General features: G+C 45.6%; 2 protein-coding genes across 2 annotated transcripts in view; one reads left to right on the forward strand and one right to left on the reverse strand.

The window, feature by feature from the left end:
• Nucleotides 1-18,492, forward strand: part of cbarpb (CACN subunit beta associated regulatory protein b) — a 252,131-nt gene that overhangs the window by 174,198 nt on the left and 59,441 nt on the right. The gene's annotated exons all lie outside the window — the stretch shown is intronic.
• midn (midnolin) overlaps nt 3,691-18,492 on the reverse strand; it is a 29,896-nt gene continuing 15,094 nt past the window's right edge. Inside the window, exons 5-8 of the mRNA XM_069694903.1 lie at nt 16,944-17,492; nt 15,490-15,703; nt 14,883-15,206; nt 3,691-7,556 (exon numbers count right to left, since the gene is read on the reverse strand). Coding sequence (XP_069551004.1) covers nt 7,294-7,556; nt 14,883-15,206; nt 15,490-15,703; nt 16,944-17,492 — 1,350 coding nt within the window. The 3' untranslated portion in view covers nt 3,691-7,293. The remainder of the gene's footprint in view (nt 7,557-14,882; nt 15,207-15,489; nt 15,704-16,943; nt 17,493-18,492) is intronic.

Here is an 18,492-nt window from a genome sequence, read left to right on the forward strand (position 1 = left end):
ATAAAGCCGTGTTTTCCTTCAAATGTCAGTCTGTCTCTGTGGGGCTGGGATTTTGGAATGTATGGGGAAAGCACACATTAGATACATCTTTGCATTTTCACGTATCCACACCACCCGTACACACATACAGATACCCTCAAATGCAGATGGGAGCACCTTCTGTGTATTCTGTATGAACTTTCATTATGACAATAGAGTATGCGACACTTGCTTTCTGTGACAAGTGTGACATCCTGGAATATATTTTGTTATGTGTGTGTGTGTGTGTGTGTGTGTGTGTGTGTGTGTGTGTGTGTGTGTGTGTGTGTGTGTGTGTGTGTGTGTGTGTGTGTGTGTGTGTGTGTGTGTGTGTGTGTGTGTGTGTGTGTGTGTGTGTGTGTGTCTATGTTTTAAGTGAAGGGAGGATACAGCTGAGCGTGTCTTATCTTAGATCACACAACAACATGTGAAACCCCAACTCTGCGGAACTCCTCTCAATCCCAGAGCCACAGGGTTTCAGTTTGCGGTGGCAGCTGAGCCTCTCTCTCTCTCTCTCTCTCTCTCTCTCTGTGTTATTTTCTGTCTATGACGACAGTTACATCCACAGACGGCAAGCTTGCAGAAAGCAGCAGAGAGGCGTGGAGGCTGAGACTGACAGTCAGATGCAATCCGAAATAGGCAGTGACTTCTCAGAAGAGGCTCTTGATAGTTGCAGTATGACTGGAAGCCATGAGAATTGATCGGTGTGTTGTTGCACTTCTTGCTAATGTTATATCCAGTCAAATGTGAAGCAAAGAGCGCAGGACCAGTATGAGGAGTCAGTTAGTGACACCTGTGATATACATTGCAAATGTGTGTCAACATTCTCACTTGTGGTTTGTCTTGTTTTGAGTCTCACCTAACTGACAGATGGAGGGGTAACCTCTTCAAAGCAACACTGCCATTAAAAACTCTTTTTTTTTTTTTTTTTTTATTTTCTCACATATTTTGTTTCACATTTCCCATATCAAGAGGAAAAAAATACATCCACAGTTAAATAATAAGTTGTTTTATGTTCTGTCATTTTCTTATTGCTCAAAATCAACACTGAAGTATAGCTTAACAAAAGCCACATGGTTGCACTGGGTGACATGTTCCTAATTATTGCCATAAATATGGACAATAGAGTTTATACTGGAGATGATAACCAACAAGTTGTTCTTCCTGTGATTGCAACAGATGATACGGGGAATAAATACCATCCAAAGCACAACTCTGGCTCACAGTTTATTAATCAATTATCCAACTGAAACATACAGACAATCAGAATCATTGTGGTCATGTGAGGCACAAACTGCATATTTGACTGCTGCACATTAATGCTGTCAATCGCTCATTTAAGCACATCACAAAGGTGTTCTCCTGAATTCAGACCTGACCATGGATGTGCTGGAGGCATACATTAGATGATAAAGAGAGCAGCGGTACACAGATAGGCTGTAGCATTCAGCCTGACTGTTGTTAGGGGTCCAAATTGTGCTGAGAAAACACTCCCCACACCATGACACCCCCGGAGCTTCAGTAAACGGCACCAACAATCATGCCATAAACTGAAGCTCCAGCCTGGACTGGTGACACAAGGCAGTTTGGTCCATGATTCGTTGGCGCCAAGTTTTGATCCCATCTGCAAGAAGAGATTATAAAACCAGGATAAATTTTCCACTCCCGAGCTGCCCAGATTTGATGAGTCTGTGCCCACTGCAACTTTGGATTCCTGTGTTTGTGCGACAGGAGTAGAACTCAGACGTGGTCTTCTGCTGTTGTAGACATCCACCTCAAGGTTGAACGTGCTGTCTGAGATGCTTTTCTGCTCACTACAGTAAGAGACCAGTTGGCCATTCACCTTTGACCTCTCTCAGCAACAAGGCATTTCCAATGCGCTCTCCTTTTTTTCGTCACTCTACTGAACAAACTTGGACTATTGTGGTGAAACACTAAGAGATCAGTGGTTTCAAGAGTACTCACACCAGCCCATCTGGCATCACAAATCATGCAGTTAACGGAAGCGCTTAACTGACTGCTGCCACGTGATTGGCTGGTTGGATTGCATGAATAAGCAGGTGCACAGGTGAGTGGATTTTGTGACCCCATGTTCAGAGTTAAATCTTCAGTGGAAACCAGTGGACTCGGTAGGAAAGTGAGAAAGTACGGCAAGACTCAATATGTTTCCAATAAAAAGCTCCCAAATGACCCTAATTCTTTTAAGAATAAAATTAGGGGTAACTGTTTCATTTGTACAATAAAGGATTTTACAAGTTTGGCTATTCCTGCAGCTTTAAGTGTTTATATTTCTTTTGATTGTTTATGCTTGTCAGTATTTCAGTCTATATCTGTGTTCAGATTCCCCTTCAGTTTCATGCCAAAAAAGCTTTCAATGTTCAAAATAATAGTGGTAGGTGTGGACAGAAGCTGCTCCCCAAACCAGGTTGAATAACAAATAAATCAACAGGGAGCACCTTACTGATAAAATAGCTTACTTTTAGCATTTTTATCCATCTGTCCTTGAGCTTCAGGACAAAGCAGGACCACTGGCTATTGATGAGCTGATCAATGAATGAGCTCTCATTGATATTTGCCTTTCACCAGCACTTCTCTCTTATCAAACTCTCATGGCTCCGCACTCTCCACAGGCCACCGATTGGTGTGTTCAGAAAGCCACTAAGTAGGAGGCTTTCTTCCTCGGCCAAAAGAGAAAGGGGAGCCAGGCATGAGAAAAGGCCAGGGGACACTTTTGTCGACCCCAGGCGGTGTAAACAACATGAAGCATCTGTCCTCTCTGACTGGAAAACATGGCTTTTTAATGTGGAGGAACTGACATATTGTGTGTAATATGTCAGCGCTAAGAAGTCATCCTTTTAGATAGTTACATCATTGTTGCTTGGTTAAGTGTAGATATGTAAATGTGGGTTAATTCAATTGCACCATTTTGACTCATTATCACTTGCAAGATCGCCATAGCAACTCAAAGCAGAATCCGCCATCGTGCCACGCTACAGCTTCTGCATGTCGTGCTATTTGTGCTCTGCATGAGCCCTGCTTTGACATACAGTAGGTTTGTCCTTTCATGTTCCTTTCCTCTTTCAGCTTTTTTTTTTTTTTTTTTTTTCTCTTTCTCAGTGCTCCAAGTCAAGCTCTGTTCTCGGCCTCACCAGCTCACAAAAGCGGGGAGCTACAAGTGCTGCTTCAAAACACCTTTGGCTGCAAGCACATATACCAGGAAGCAGGCTTCACACGAGGCACGGCTCTTTCTCCTTTCTCTGCTCTGTCACTCCACTTCCATATTCTGTCTCATCTCCATCCGGGCTGCGGTCACAGATGTGGAGAACATTTCACTGAACCGGCTCACCCCTTCCGCCTCCATCCTCCCACACGCACCAACCCTCAGTCCCAGGGTTTTTTTTCAGTAACCTTTTGCAAGTTAACCGAAAGTCTGCATATATATTTTAATATCTCCGTTAGCCAGCACAGACAGTTCAGTGAAATAATCAATTAGCTTTTGATTTTATAAGGTAAAAAAAAAATCTTATCAATGCAATTTGGAGCTTTTCTACCTTTGATGTGGCACTCATATCGAGTCACATCATGAAATAGATCTCATGAAACATTAGACTGAATAGCAGGTTTCACTCAATGTTATTGAATGCGATCGTAATGAATACTCACAGACACAACTTGGTGTACTCATTTTGTTTTTTTTTATTTATTTATTACCTAAAAAAAAGAAAATGTTCTATCACAAGTCACACTGAAATGTATTGCTTAAGAAAAAAAATATATTCATATATTTTTTCGTTTTTTACATTTTTTTTTTCATTTTTTTTCTTTTTTGGAAACACGTTATATGTTTCCATTATATTCCACCAAAAACAAAAAAAAGATTTTTTTTTTTTTTTTTTTTTTCAGACACATGCAGCAGCTGCTGCCGTGTCCCGACAACCTTCTCCCCCACTTAAAAAAAAAAATGCACAAAGAAATACATAATTCACAGTTACCATTTTGGTTTCATAAATTAATACAGTCACACATGTGCTACACCGGTCTAGAGCTAGAACATTGTAAATTGTATTCTTGAATCCTGTTATTTTCAATAGTTGGCTACAAGAAAGAACAGGCAACTTAAATGACATGATCAGAATTCCACCAACATACTGTTTTTTATCCTCTCTGTAATGCTTTTTGTCATCTTTTTTGTTTTGTTTCATCTTTTTGAGTTTCACACAGAAGTGAGGCACACACAGAGTATAGTTCATACATATACAAAAAAAATTAAATAAAATTTGGGAGGGGCAGGGGTTCAATTGTCCTTTAATCATGTCAGATCCAAGGAAACAGGAAGTGCTTGTAGTCTGGAGTCCTCAGAGGACCTCTCCTATTTAAAATCAGGGCTGTTTCTTGCCATGTAAGTACTGTGGCGTAAACGTCATCTGTTAACATACGTTACACAGATTTTGTAGCTTTTTGCATCTTATTGGGGGGTGGGGGGAGTTAAGAGGGACGTGAGGTTCGAATAACAGAGACCAACAAGCATGGCAACACAATGAAGAACCGGGACAAAGACAAGATTTGAGGAACAAACACATACTTTCGAAATAGTATTTGATTCACTCAAACGAGCTTTACCCCTAAAAACCTACGACTCTCATGGCTGCGAATACTACAGTTGTGTGTATCAACCAACAAAAACGAGCTTAAATCTGACACTGACACTGCAAGGGCAACATTTTTAAGGCACAGAAGCCTTGACATAATAGAGACTCCACCAGCTAAAAGCACTAAACAACAGATGCCCAGTGTCCTCAGTGACATAAATGGCGCTTTGATGACAAGAAGTCCGACATCGATACGCACAGAAAGTTAAAAAAAAAAAAAGAAAAGAAAAGAAAAGAAAAAAAATCATTCCCACCCCCATTGTCCCCAAGTGTCTCAATTTTTTAGTGAAAGGTAAGGCCACTTAAAAAAAAGATGAGGTTCACCAAAAAAGGTAATCTCTCACTGCAATCTCTGGGAGTGCAATCGTGGTAGGGTGGTCGATCAGACAGACAGACAGACAGATAAAAGAGACAGACCGGATGCTTCTCTCCTCGGTAGGTTTGACGGACAGTACTTAAAATCCACTGGTCTGTTGGTTCCCTGCGAAAATACATCCACACATGAGCCTCTGTTGGGTTCAGGCTGGAGGGGGGAGGGGGCGGCTGAACAGTTTGTAGGCTGTCTGGGTCCTTGAGAGTCCCGGGAGGGAGAGGGGGGGGTTACAACCCGAGTTAATGGAGTTAAGAGAAAGAGAGAGAGAGAGAGTCCTTGCTCTTTGCTCATCATCATCACCATCATCATCTTCATTGTCACACAACAGGAATGTTCAGTGCTGAGCAACAACGGGAGTTCCACACGTAACTTCATCTGTTTTGGTTTTGCGTCGTTAATACTTTAGCAGGACAACTGTTGTTCTAACATTGAAAAATAAAAGTTACAAAAAAACCTAACCAACAAAAGCAGCATTTGTTTTTTTTTCTTCACAAATTCATGCATGTTGTTAACCTTCATTCCCACAGCACCAGGTTTTTTTTTTTTTTTTTCTTCCATCAATAGAAAAAAAGATCAGCGTAATTTCACACTTTTGCATGCAAAGAAAAGTCAAGTTTTCCCTCCCGCTTTGTCTTTTTTTTTTTTCCATTTGAAGTCCCCATGTGTAGCAGCAAAACTGTGAAAGGCCTAACCTGATATGTCAATGGATGCACTGGTGGAGGCACTAGATAATGATGCTGGATAAATATCCCACTTCTTCTCCCTCTTTGCCAGTAAAAAAATAGTCATCCCTATGAGGACTTGTGATAAAAGTACGCATCAAATGGGCCTAAAACTGGGAGCCAACTTGGAGTTTGCCGTTCGATCCTGTTATGGTATAAAGTAGAGATGTAAACCCACACATTCACTGCAGCTGATCTGCATGACTTCAAGAAACTATGGGGTTGTTCGGAGAAGACAACTGGACAGATAACATGGGATATACTAAATCAATTTACAATAAAGTCAAACACACACACCCTCATAAACATTTGCCAATTGTCACATTTATGTACACAAACTGGAAATCCCTCAGCAAGCCAATTCAGGTCTGAAAGACATGAGGCGGGCTGGATGAAAATGATCTTTCCGTATCATCTGTTGTGGCCAGACAAAGTAACTCACGAATGAGCTAATGAATGATTGAATGGATGGACATATTTGTTGGTAGTCAATGACTTGACTAAAGCCACAGAGGGCTGCTGTTTTTTGAAAACAGGAGATAGGAAGAGAAATAAAAATAGATCTTTTTTTTTTCCATATACATTTTAAAGATTTTAAAATCCTCTAAAGCACTTTCTGTTAATGTTAATTTCTTTTGTTTATTCATGAATCATTCCTATCGATACCCTATGTCACTGAGGTTGATATCAATACTTCCATCTTCATTTTTTTTTTATTCTCTTTCAGGCCCCACCCTCCTCCTTCTTGCACATTTTGACCAGCTGTTATAAATCAAGAAAATGTGCAAATCAACAACTACTTTGAACTGTTATATGAAAACCTGAATGCTTCGTGAACAATGCTACATATTTTTTTTGTTTATAAAATATAAGAATATGTTTAAAAGTGGAAAAAAGAAAAAGTTTAAACACCCCGTAACAGGTAAAAACTGGACTCTGGTTGGTGAGTTTTTTTGAGATCGATAAGAATGCCCATTGGAATAATCCATAGTCCGGCAGTTCTGCCTTTTGTGATTAGGAAACACTGAGGCCTCTGGTGCTCCTGTCCTTTTCATAAGTCCAGTGTGGATCTCTTCATGTCTGCCCAGAGTGGATTTAAAAATAACAATCAGAAAAAGAACTCTGAAAATACTACCACCACCACCACCAACAACAACACCGCCACCACCACCACCACCTACTGAAATTTGCTATGCTCAAGTTCAGGTACGATCTCTGTAATCATACCCTTAAAAAAAAAAATAATAAAGTCTTGTACACGGTTAAGTCCGGTTGTCGCCTGTCCAAATCCAAGCAGCACAAGAAAGTTCTGTTGCTATTGTTGCCATTTCTCGCAAGGTCAACCGTGAAGGACAGAGTGGGTTTAAAGTCTGCAGGGAGCCTTGTTTTCCTTTCACGTGATAGACGAGAGTCACTTTGATTTCCTCTTTGTGGTTATGTGTCACCTCCTGACAAGCCGCTCCCTCAAAATATATCTTTAAGTAAATCCCGGGCAACGCTTCGCACGTGTTTGTGCGTGGGAGCAGACGATTTAGGCCATGACGAACTCGGACTTCAAGTCGGCTTTGACGTCGGGCTTCCACACCGAATCGTCAAAGTCCAGGTCCAGGGAGCCCTCGCTGGACATGCTGCTGTTGCTGTTGCTTCGCCCGGCCTTGCGGTTGGGCAGCCACTGATAAGGAGCCCGCTGGTCCCGCCTGGCCTTCCTGCGCAGACGCTTTTGCTGCATCAACAGCTGCAGACGCTCCACCTTACAGCGAGTTGCACGGTTCTCAGTCTGACGTATACGGTCACCTGCAGGGAGGAAAATAGAGCGGAGAGACGGTCGGTCCAGTGTTTCTTTAATTTATTTACAGTTAGCAGAATTTACACCTACAGATTACAGAAAGAAGAATGTCAAATAAGTGTGTGTGTGTGTGTGTGTGTGTGTGTGTGTGTGTGTGTGTGTGTGTGTGTGTGTGTGTGTGTGTAGCAGGCAGTAGATGAAGCCACACGGGATTGATGATAATCCTAGAACATGCAAGGATTCTTCCCTTGGCTCAGACAGACACGCACGCACACACACACACGCACACACACACACACACACACACACACACACACACACACACACACACACACACACACACACACACACACACACACACACACACACACACACACACACACACACACACACACAGCAACATTGGAATCTGCTGGTTAACCTCCCCCACTGAGCATCATTAGCCTCCTCAGTGCCATTTCATCCCCTTATCACTGAGTGGGGAGACCTTCTTAGACCCGAATCTCCTTGAGAACCAATACCAGGGTCAAAATCATACAAACACAGGACAGAAGGACCCGTTCTGATAGCTGCCAAAGATATCTGCAAACCTAATTACGCATGACATGCCTCAGTGACTGGATGTGCTCCTAAGTGCATTTCTAGCTGTTGATGTGCCTATAGCAGAGTCCAGTCTCCAGGGAGAGGCCTTGCATTGCACTGTGAACGCTTTCCTACACCGGCCGAGTCAAGCCTAATTCCATTTATACGTATATTCAGGGGCTTGGAAGGAAGGGAACGCAACCGCAATCTATTAGCTTGCTCCATTAGTATCTGTCTGGGAATTAAATAATTAAATAATGGGCTAGAATGTCAATAAACCGAAGCACAGCGGCCATCTCTGGTTCTGCTGCACACTCCCAAACACACACAAACTCACTCGGGTCCGCATTCGAGTGCATCATGTATTCACACAAAAACACATACACAGTGGGTACACTCGCACACTCGGCTGCACACTCAGTGGTGTGCGCGCGCACGCACGCACGCACACGCACACACACACACACACACACACACAGCAACAGCAGCAACAGCCGCAGTAGCTTTTAACGTGGATCGATGGCAAATTAAAAAGACCTATTGATTAAACCTTAGCTCTAGTGCAGCCATCCATCTCGGGCCCAGGACAACGCTATTGGCTTTCAATAGAAAATGCAAGCGAATGGAAATTGTAAGCGGGGGGGGGGGGGGGGACAGGCAAAGATTGGGGTTTTTCTGCTGTTTTTTTTCCCCTTTATTATGGCTGTAGCTTCTTACTCTCAGCTCATTGACCCACCCCTCCCCCCCACCCCCCACACACACTCCCCATCAATTCCACCTCCACCCCTCTCCTCCCCCTCCCTCTCGCCCAATGAGTCCCCCAGAGACGGCTAGGTGGGGCAGCGTGAAGAAGGGGAAGGAGGTGGCGAGGGGAAGGGGTGGCGTTGCGGGTTAAGGAATTCCTCCCCCAGGGGCAAAGGGGGTGGATAGAGAAAAGGACAGAGGAAAAGGGTGGAGGGTAAAGGATCAGCCGTAGGTGTCAGTTTTCCGAATCGATTGTGCCCTCCTCTGCTCTTTCCCCCCATCGGAATGAATTCCGGACTCTGTGTGGGCTTAATTTACCTCTTCCACTCATTTGCTTATCGGATCGAGCAGCGCACTTCCTTTTCTCCAGCTATAAATATTCACTGCTGTCGGGCAGTGCATGCGCAACTAAACTGCTGTCAAGGAGCCTCAATGCTGCTTTTTGAAAACAGATAGGATGTTCTGAAAAATATGTTCTGTTCTGATACAAATGTATGTGTGCATGCAGATGCCATGTGTGCTGTGTGTGTGAGGGCAGCCTGTCATCTATAGAGAACAGGGGGTACACCAAAAGGAGAGGGTGTGTGCGTGTGTGTGTGTGTGTGTGTGTGTGTGTGTGTGGGGGGGGGGGGGGTTCTCCTACATTAGAGCCATTGTTCCGCTGCCTCAGCTCCATGTGACATCCATATACGCTGCCGTAAGGCTTTGTTCCCCCACTGGTCCTCCCTCTTCTCCTTATTCCCCTGCTCTGACAAGCCAAAAGCGAAACAGCCCTTCGGCTGTGTCGAAATATGGCCAAGCACAATGAAACGGCAGAAAGCCAACACATGCCTACATACAAAATCTGTTTGTCTGGTAGAGTTTGCCTTTGGAGAGCCTCAGTATAAATTCTCTGTCTTATTTCACGAGGGCAGTCCTCGTTTTCTTTTTTAAAGGAGTGCATTTACTAACACAACTGAATGATATGTACAAGAACAAACACACACACACACACACACACACACACACACACACACACACACACACACACACACACACACACACACACTGTTAAGGGCAGTTTGGTGGTGCAGCAGGAGGTCTTGGCCTTTGGCTTGGCGAGAGCTCTGGGAATGTGCTTGGAGCTCCACTAAACTTGTGTGTGTGTGTGTTTAGCCATTCATCAGCGTCACTACCGGAGCCCTGGGCGGCTAGGCCGGACACAGCTGGCCGCAGGGATCTCCAGACTATGTTTATGACAGTAGGGCTATTATTAGGGCTGGCTAAGAAGGACAGACTATACACACACACACACACACACACACACACACACACACACACACACACACACACACACACACACACACACACACACACACACACACACACACACACACACACACACACACACACACACACACACACACACACACACACACACACACAGGCTGGCCAGGAGCCTGGCTGCAGAGACTATGGTTTGATGTGAGCACAATAACCTTGGAGTACCCAGAGAGATGTGACTAAGAAGAGATATATGAAGCAGCAACAACGGATCTTTTCTGATCAACGCACAGTGGAAGATTTTGTATGTAGGCATGTGTTGGCTTTCTGCCGTTTCATTGTGCTTGGCCATATTTCGACACAGCCGAAGGGCTGTTTCGCTTTTGGCTTGATGAACACACAGTCATGGGCACACAGAGGAAGGAAATGCCAGTCTCCTCTTCCTCCTCTCTGTTTTTACCACTCCCTTGCTTGCCTATCACACCAAAACTCCATCACAAGCAGCTACATTTCTCCCTCCCTAAACTCTCCTCTCTGAAGACTTTGACACAGGCCTTGTAAATACCCTGGGCACTGCAGAGAAAGCCAGAGAACATAGAAGGAGAGAGAGAAAGAAAGAAGGAGTGATCTATGAATAATCGATGCGTCAGTCAGTTTTCCTTGCCTTTGAGCCCAGCCCAGCAACACAGCAAGGACTGAGATAGGGAGCACAAGGGGAAGAGGGGAGGGAGAGAGGGAGGGAAGGGAGGGGGAGTGGGTGGGTGCGTGGAGGAGGAGAGGATGGAGGTAGAGAAAAGGGGAGGAGGGCTGCAGTGTGCAGGACGCAGAGGGAGATTAAAGGAGCTTCTCCTTTTATTGATTGTATAAAGCTTGGCCTTCATTTGCAGTTGTCTTAGTGCTGTTGTTTGTTTGTTTGTCTTGATAAGTCTTGTGATCTCACGGGGAGAACATAGTGTTTGCTCAGCATCCAGGGAACCAGGGAGAAACAGGGAGGGGTGGACAGAGACAGACAGAAAAAAAAAAAAAAAAGACAGAGGAGGGAGGGACGAATAAAGGAAAGAAAAGCACATTGCAGCAAAGTCAGCTTTGGTTTCCATTTGTATTACTGTCTGTTTGTTTGAAGCCTCTGTCTCCATTGTAGGTGTAAACATCGGAAAAATGTACATACTGAACTACTTTAGTAATCAAACTAGCAGAATACAATCTCAGTTTTGTGGCCATAGCAGAGAATATTTGTTTTTACATCATTGTTGCATGCAAAACATGATTAATAATATTATTGTCCAGCCCATACTCTCAAATGAAGGCAGTTCAAAAGCTTCCAACTACCAAAATGAGATTACAAAGTTTGAAGAATTTTCCTTTAAGTAACCACTGAACACAAAGCAGATTGTACAAAAATTCCACATCTCTGACCCATTTAAGTCAAGCATTTAGGCTCTAATACCTCAACATCTCTGAAGCACAGTTCAGCCATAAACCAGGGAAAAAGTGATCTCTCCGGAAATAAGCAAGCTCTCCACTAGAAAAACAACAATTAAACGAATTATTTGGACACACAGTGAAGTGACCAATCAAATCAGAGTGAATTTGAACATTTTGACAGTCAGTGAAAGGGCATTGACAGCCCTGCAGGGACACAAGCTCTTCAATGACTTTTAGACTTCATTTGCATTCTCTCCCTCTCTCCCTCCCTCTCTCCTTCTCTCCCTCCTTGTCGACAATGAAAGGGCACCTGATGTGCTTGGCTGGCTTCACTATACAGTTGCACCGATCTTATTCTCCAACTCAACAACTCAGCGGCACAGGTGCAAGTAGGTCCCAGCCAAGGTCTGCTTGTGACAGGAGTAAAGCCTATGCCCTCAGCCAAGAGGGTCAGGGTTTAAATACAGGATTCAATGGGGTTATGGGCAAATGATCTCTCTCTCTCTCTGTGTCTCTCTCTCGTTCTCTGTCAAGCTCCCTCCTCCTCCCAGTTCCAGTCTGCAGGAAGCTAACGTGACCTGACAAATGGAAAGGAGGTGGTGAAGGGATGTGGAAGGGACACAAGAGAGGAAGGGGGTGCTGGAGAACCTTTCAGGGCTAACTTTGCCTCTGCTTTGGCCCTCTCTGTGTGCCTGAGTTGAACTAAAGCAGCTGCAGTGGGAGTGGGACTAAAAGGCAGGGACTATAATCCCACAGCCCTCCCCTGCTCTGCCCCACAATGGCTCAGCCTGGTGCCCTGTATACAGCCCCTGTCCCTGGCCCCCACACAATGGGTTTGGCTGGGCAGAGGGCAAGGGGGCTGGAGGGGCTGCCGGGGAGGTCCATCCTACTCAGTGAAGGAATTTAGCTAACAATCAGCCTGCCAGGCCATCCTAAAGCCCCTCCTGTTTAAATTCAACACAAAGCTGACAAATCTCCACAACTCAGCAATACTACATAGAAGAAGCATGAAACCAAGCTGGTCAGCTGAGCCTTTAACCAGGCATGGGTGGCTCAGTGTGTGTGAGCAGCATGGGTGTATGTTCCAACTTTTTATTTACACTTGTCTTCTCTGCCCCCCCGCACCGCACCTGAACTTGCAGTAGAAAGGGTAAAGGCTCTCAGGAGTCCGCAAAGCTATGTGGCATTTTCAAGAGGCTGCCTCAACCTGGGTTTGACTGCACACACATATTCAGGCAGCTGGGAAGCACAGGTTACTTTCCTGCAGCCGAAAGAAGGCCGGTTTCTGTGAAGCAGAGTTAAGCTGCAATGTTAAGTCCAGTAAGTCTTCCATCAGGTGTCGGCCGATAAGACTGCCCGAGAGCGCTTAGTCATCAGCGGCTTCCTTAGGACACCATGTGGAACAGGATACAAATAAAGCATATAGCCTCTGTCCACACAAACACACCAGGGTTTCCATTGTCTCACAGATGTATGTACAGTAGCAATGCTTAGTTGTGCAGGTTACCCTTTCATATCACTTTCTGGAAGTGTGTACTGTGAGCAGCAAGTCTGATGAGGGCAGCTGAAAAGGGCATAAGACAGGCTTTTCTTTCACCCTTTGCCCTTGGTTAATAAGCAGGCAGTTGGTAGACTGATGGTCAGGATATAAACACCCATATGATGAATGGAGGCTTAGTGTTGTGGTTTTAACAACCCCCACTGTCCGCGTCCTCCTCCTCCTCTCACTGCCCTGAACTTCACAAAGCAAAATTCTTTTCAGAGCTGCATTTTGGAATAAATCTATTTAAAGGCCAAATGGACACAGACAAATGTATTGATGCACAACACAGACATGGAAAGAGAAGGGGTGGGGGACGTTAGGAGGAAGAAAGAGAGATGGATTTTACAGACGAGGCTGTTTTTGGACAGCAAATGTGGTGGTGGTGGTGGTGGGGGGGGCACAGTAGCGTGGGAGAAGAGGGAAAGGGTGGGGCGAGTACGTGGGTGGGGGGCAGTGGGGAAATGGTCTTCCCTGAGTTAGGAAAATAAGCCGGTGTTATTCCAACTGTTCACTGAACACTCGTAAGCGCACCTAGGGTGATGCAGAGGAATACTGGACATTCCCAGTGAGTTTGTGTTCAGTTGCTGCGACTTAAACATGGCATTCAGCTTGTAGGAGAAGGTCATAAAACAAGGGACAAAGTCATACTACAACAATAGAAATGTACGCTCCTTGCTTTCTCAAGCAACAGAAAACATTAAACATTAATCGCTGTATTGGAGGACCCTCCCCACAAGACAATTCCACATCTGGTAAATTTCCAGAAAATGTACCAGCAGTTCGGTAAAGACTGGCTCGGTTTCTTCAGCAGGAGATAAGGAGGCAGCAGAGGACAATGCTGTTTCTCTCAGCACAGCCAGTCTAACCTTACAACATTGACAGAATGTTATCAATTCTGGACATCTGTTTGACACTCAACATCCCGTGTTGCTGCAAGGAAAGGTGTTTTTTTTTTTTTTTAAACATCCAATCCCAGCTCCCTAAATGATATCATCTGAACTCCAGCACCTGCTCTGGCCCAGCCCTTGAGCATGAATTGTCCAACCCCGACCCATACATGTCCCAGCAGCAGCCCTTCCCTTAGGAGGTAGGTTATTCACCAGAAAGCCTAACCTAAACTACGCATAACCCAGCCCAGGCTTGAAGGGGTAAACCTATCTTCTTGGCGCACAAAAACAAAGCCAACGCCGCTGCCTGACGAGAGAAGCCTGACTGAACAGGTCTGGAGGAAGCTTGGATTGCATTACTAAGGAACCCCCCCCTCCTCCGTTCTCTTCCTCTTTTTCTCTGCTTCAAAACCCAAGAGAGATTCAATCTGACTTTTCTGTTCTTGCTTTGTCAGTATTTTGAAGATGAGAATAACCACTTGAAGACAATGATGCAAAATCATTCCAACTGAAATGATAACCATGATGTGCTATGAGAATAGAAACAGAAAGACAAAGATGACAATGAATTCTTCAGTATATTGCAAAGCAAGAGCAGAGCTCAGTAACATGATGGGCTCTACACTATACACTATTTACTGTACACTATTTCACACACACACACACACACACACACACACACACACACACACACACACACACACACACACACACACACACACACACACACACACACACACACTCCTCCAAACCTGAGGCAACTGCAGGAACATCTGCTTCATGAGGGCTTTAAGGGATGCACAATGACTTAATGTGTGTGTGGGGGTGTTTCTGTTTGTGTTCATGACATGCTTGCATGAGCAGAGGGGGTGTGGAGTGGAGTCACTCACCAGGGGGTTTGCACATGCGGATCTGGCTCTGGCACTGCACCAGTGGATGAAGAGTCGGCGGTGGGCTGCTGGGGATGCTGGCGGGCACAGAGGTAGCTTTGGCAGAGAGGCCCGTCATGCCAGCAACTGGGGGCGAGGGAGGCGGCGAGGGGGACGGAGAGGTGGGTGAACCACACTGGGTCTGGTAGCGGAGCTGGGTGAGGGAGGGGGGCATACCCTGGTAGTGGCGTGTGGCGCTCAGGAGGTCGTTGAGGATCTGCAGAATGGTACCAATATCTCGTCTGGGCCGGCCATTGCTGTCCTGGCAGTTAGGGTGCAAAGTGCCTGAGGGAGGGAGAAAGAAAGATCAAAGAAGTTTAACATCAGCTGTGTCTTTAGTTTGAAATAAAAGAACTGAGAAGACCAAAAGCATTTAAGGTTACACACACAAACATGCCCACGACAGACCTTGAAAGCAGACAGAGGAGCCCGTGTTTTATTTTCTGGTTATTTTTGTGTGGCATGCAAGTTCTTATAAAAGAGGCTTTTAGTTGGATCTCACTGTGTGCAACTGTGGGTACTGCTTAGAGCAGCAATGAATGTTAATAGCAGCTCAGTGTCCTCTCACCTGAAAAGGTCCCTGAGAAGACTCCGGGAGCGTGGTTGACAAAGCTCTCAATGATGGCGCCAGGTTTGCGGGAGCGTGTTGAGGAACTGGTGCCACTGTTGGGGCTGCTGGGGCTGTTGGGGCTGTTGGGGCTGCTGGGGCTGTTGGGGCTGCTGGGGCTGCTGGGGCTGTTGGGGCTGCTGGGGCTGTTGGGGCTGTTGGTGCTGCAGTTGGCCTGGAGGAGAAAAAAAAAGGGCGAATAAAGTGAGGCTTCTGGGCAAAAAAATAATCTGAAAATGATGTGTCCATCCCATGTTGACGTAACTGTACTTTATATATCTATAACTGTAAGAGCTCTGTACGTGACCTTTACCTCAGGGTGTTGTAACTACTATTTGCACTGTGTAAGTAACCTATGCAGTAAAGGCTAATGGTTATAAAAAAAAACTCTGGCTTTCTGCCATACTAAACACCAAAAGACCCGTGGTATCTGATTACTCCCAACTTGGACTCTTGCAACATTGCCTTAGCTTAACTTGGATTACTCAACTGATATCCGAAAGTGAAATCGAAACCCCGGTCTTTTTGTTTGTGTGCGTGTGTGTTGTGTATACGAAAGCCTGATGAGGAATACCCATTTCCATTTTCTCACCACTAAACTGGCCTCACTCTTAGTTTTTCCTGTTGTGAACCATCTCTCCCACACTGTCCACTGATATTTGGTTCCTATTTACTTTCCACAGTATGTAGACAGTGTAAACAGCACATTGAGTAGGGGGACACCAGCCGGTGTGTTGCAAGTGAATGTGTGTACAGCTGTTCTTAAAGTTATTCAAATATAAAGCATTATAAAGTTTAACAATAAATGTCTGGCGACAGTGAAATAAAACTCAAGATTCATTCAATCAGCCCCACTTTAACACTTTTTCTCTAATGCCCTTTACTCACCCCCCTCCCCCATTATCCTCCCTCTCTCTCATTGGGAAGAATGAGCTCATATAAATGCTGTGCCCTCATGGCTTATGTGTGTGTGGCCTGTTAAGTGAGTATTTGGGAAGCAGACTTCACTCCAGCGATGACTCAATGCACTGTGGTTTGGAAACTCACACTTCATGAGCAAACCGTCTCCAGACCTGACTGAACTGCGGGATCACCCTCACGCTGCAGGGATATCACATTAGTCTAATTAATTTAATGGAGGGTAACCTAGCTGTGAGCATGGCACTCGGGTCGAATGGTCACAACCCAGCCTCTCCAATCGTTCATTCGTAAGAGGACTAAGAGGCTATGACAACATCAGTTCCTTATATATATGCGAGGTATGTTATTTAACCACTGGAAACTTAATATTTGTAAGTCTTTAGTAATAGACAAAAACATGAGATAAAAATGTTGCATGATTGTCTCCTAACTAAACTAAATGTAGAAGCCGTGAAAGAAATGTTCATAAATGGTATTTTTTTTTTAAGGCTTACCTCAGGGCAGAGGACCGGGGCTACAGGGCTGACCTGGCCGATATCGTGGCTGGGTTGGCCTGAAGAAGGCTGGTGGTAGTGGTGTTGGTTATGATGATGCAGGGCTGGAGAGCGGAAAAGACCCCCGGGGATATGGGACGGGTGAGGGGAGTGGGGCGGAGGAGGAGGAGTAGGGGGGCTACAGTGAGCGGAGGAGGGCGACTGGTGGTACATGGGAGGGAGCGGCTGGTGGTGCGTAGAGGGCAGCGGGAAGGAAGGGGAGCCTGTGGAAGTAGGGGACGACGGGACTGGGTGAGGCTGAGACAAGTGGGGGCTGGAGTGACTGTGTGGATGGTGGGGGTGGTGGTGGGCGTGAGGGTGAGGAACCCGGGGTTGCCCTGTGGGCTGTCCCATGGCGGCCTCTGCGTTGCCCCGAGTGATGACGTGCCTGTGCTGGAGCTGGGGACCACCGGACTGCTGCGCCGCCAGCTGTAGCTGGACGAACATCATGTGATCACCCACACGCAGGGCCAGGGTGAGGGGAGAGCGGCCGGACAGGAAGTCACTGACCTGCAGACAGAAAAAAAAATTGAGTATGAGTAATTGAATTTATTTGCCTTCATATCAAAGTCGTAAAACAAAATAAGAGCTCTATATAAGGGTTTCATTATAAGCCAAGGGGAATTTCTGTCCTGAAAGCCAAAAAAAAGAAAGACTGCCCTCTTAGTAAATGAACAGTCTGCACCGTGGATGGCAGTTAAAATACACACAGCAGTGCTTTCAGTTCCCCCCCTCTCATACAGACACAGACATACCACATTAGCCCATCATGCAATCAATCACTATTTTGTAACAGTGGTCTATTTACTTCTGCTGGGGAGCGGTGAATAAGAAGACCTATTGGAAAACACACACACAAATAGAGCCCACTCTAGCTTGCCTCCCACTGCCCCTCAGTCTGTTCTTAGTCAGCAGTGTCATTCAGCTCTGAGACAAAGGGCACCCTTCTGTCTGGCCCGTGGCCTGAAAAATCAGTCCCACGTTCAGGAAATACACCCCGCCTGCCTCTCAAACGCAGAATAGTCAATTGTCTGTGGATCTGTGGCGGATCTGGAAGCGCTGCCCATTTTTGGAGCTCTGGCAACGACTAACAGGAGCCAAGTGTGGAGGCCTTCACTGACCCACCCGTGGCCCGGATGGAGACACACGCACATACACACAGGATAGCAGAGTTGTCACGACTTGGCTGGAGGATTCACACTAAATAACAAAAGTGCTGTTGTCCTCCTCCTGCATGCCTGCGGCTCTGTTGCTGTGTATTACCACTCACAACCGAAGTCCCTGCATGTATGTGTGTGTGTGTGTGTGTGTGTGTGTGTGTGTGTGTGTGTGTGTGTGTGTGTGTGTGTGTGTGTGTGTGTGTGTGTGTGTGTGTGTGTGTGTGTGTGTGTGTGTGTGTGTGTGTGTGTGTATTTTTTGGTGCGAGTCATTCAAGGGTCAGAAAGCTTCTTTGGATCTTGAAAACTCAGCAGTAATGACGTCTCAGGTTCTCCCCAAATAGAAGCAAGCA

The sequence above is a fragment of the Brachyistius frenatus genome, unplaced genomic scaffold (genome assembly GCF_029030835.1).
Source record: "Brachyistius frenatus isolate BFR_SWC_R1_liver_20210118 unplaced genomic scaffold, ASM2903083v1 Contig_18, whole genome shotgun sequence".
NCBI classification, from domain to species: domain Eukaryota; kingdom Metazoa; phylum Chordata; class Actinopteri; family Embiotocidae; genus Brachyistius; species Brachyistius frenatus.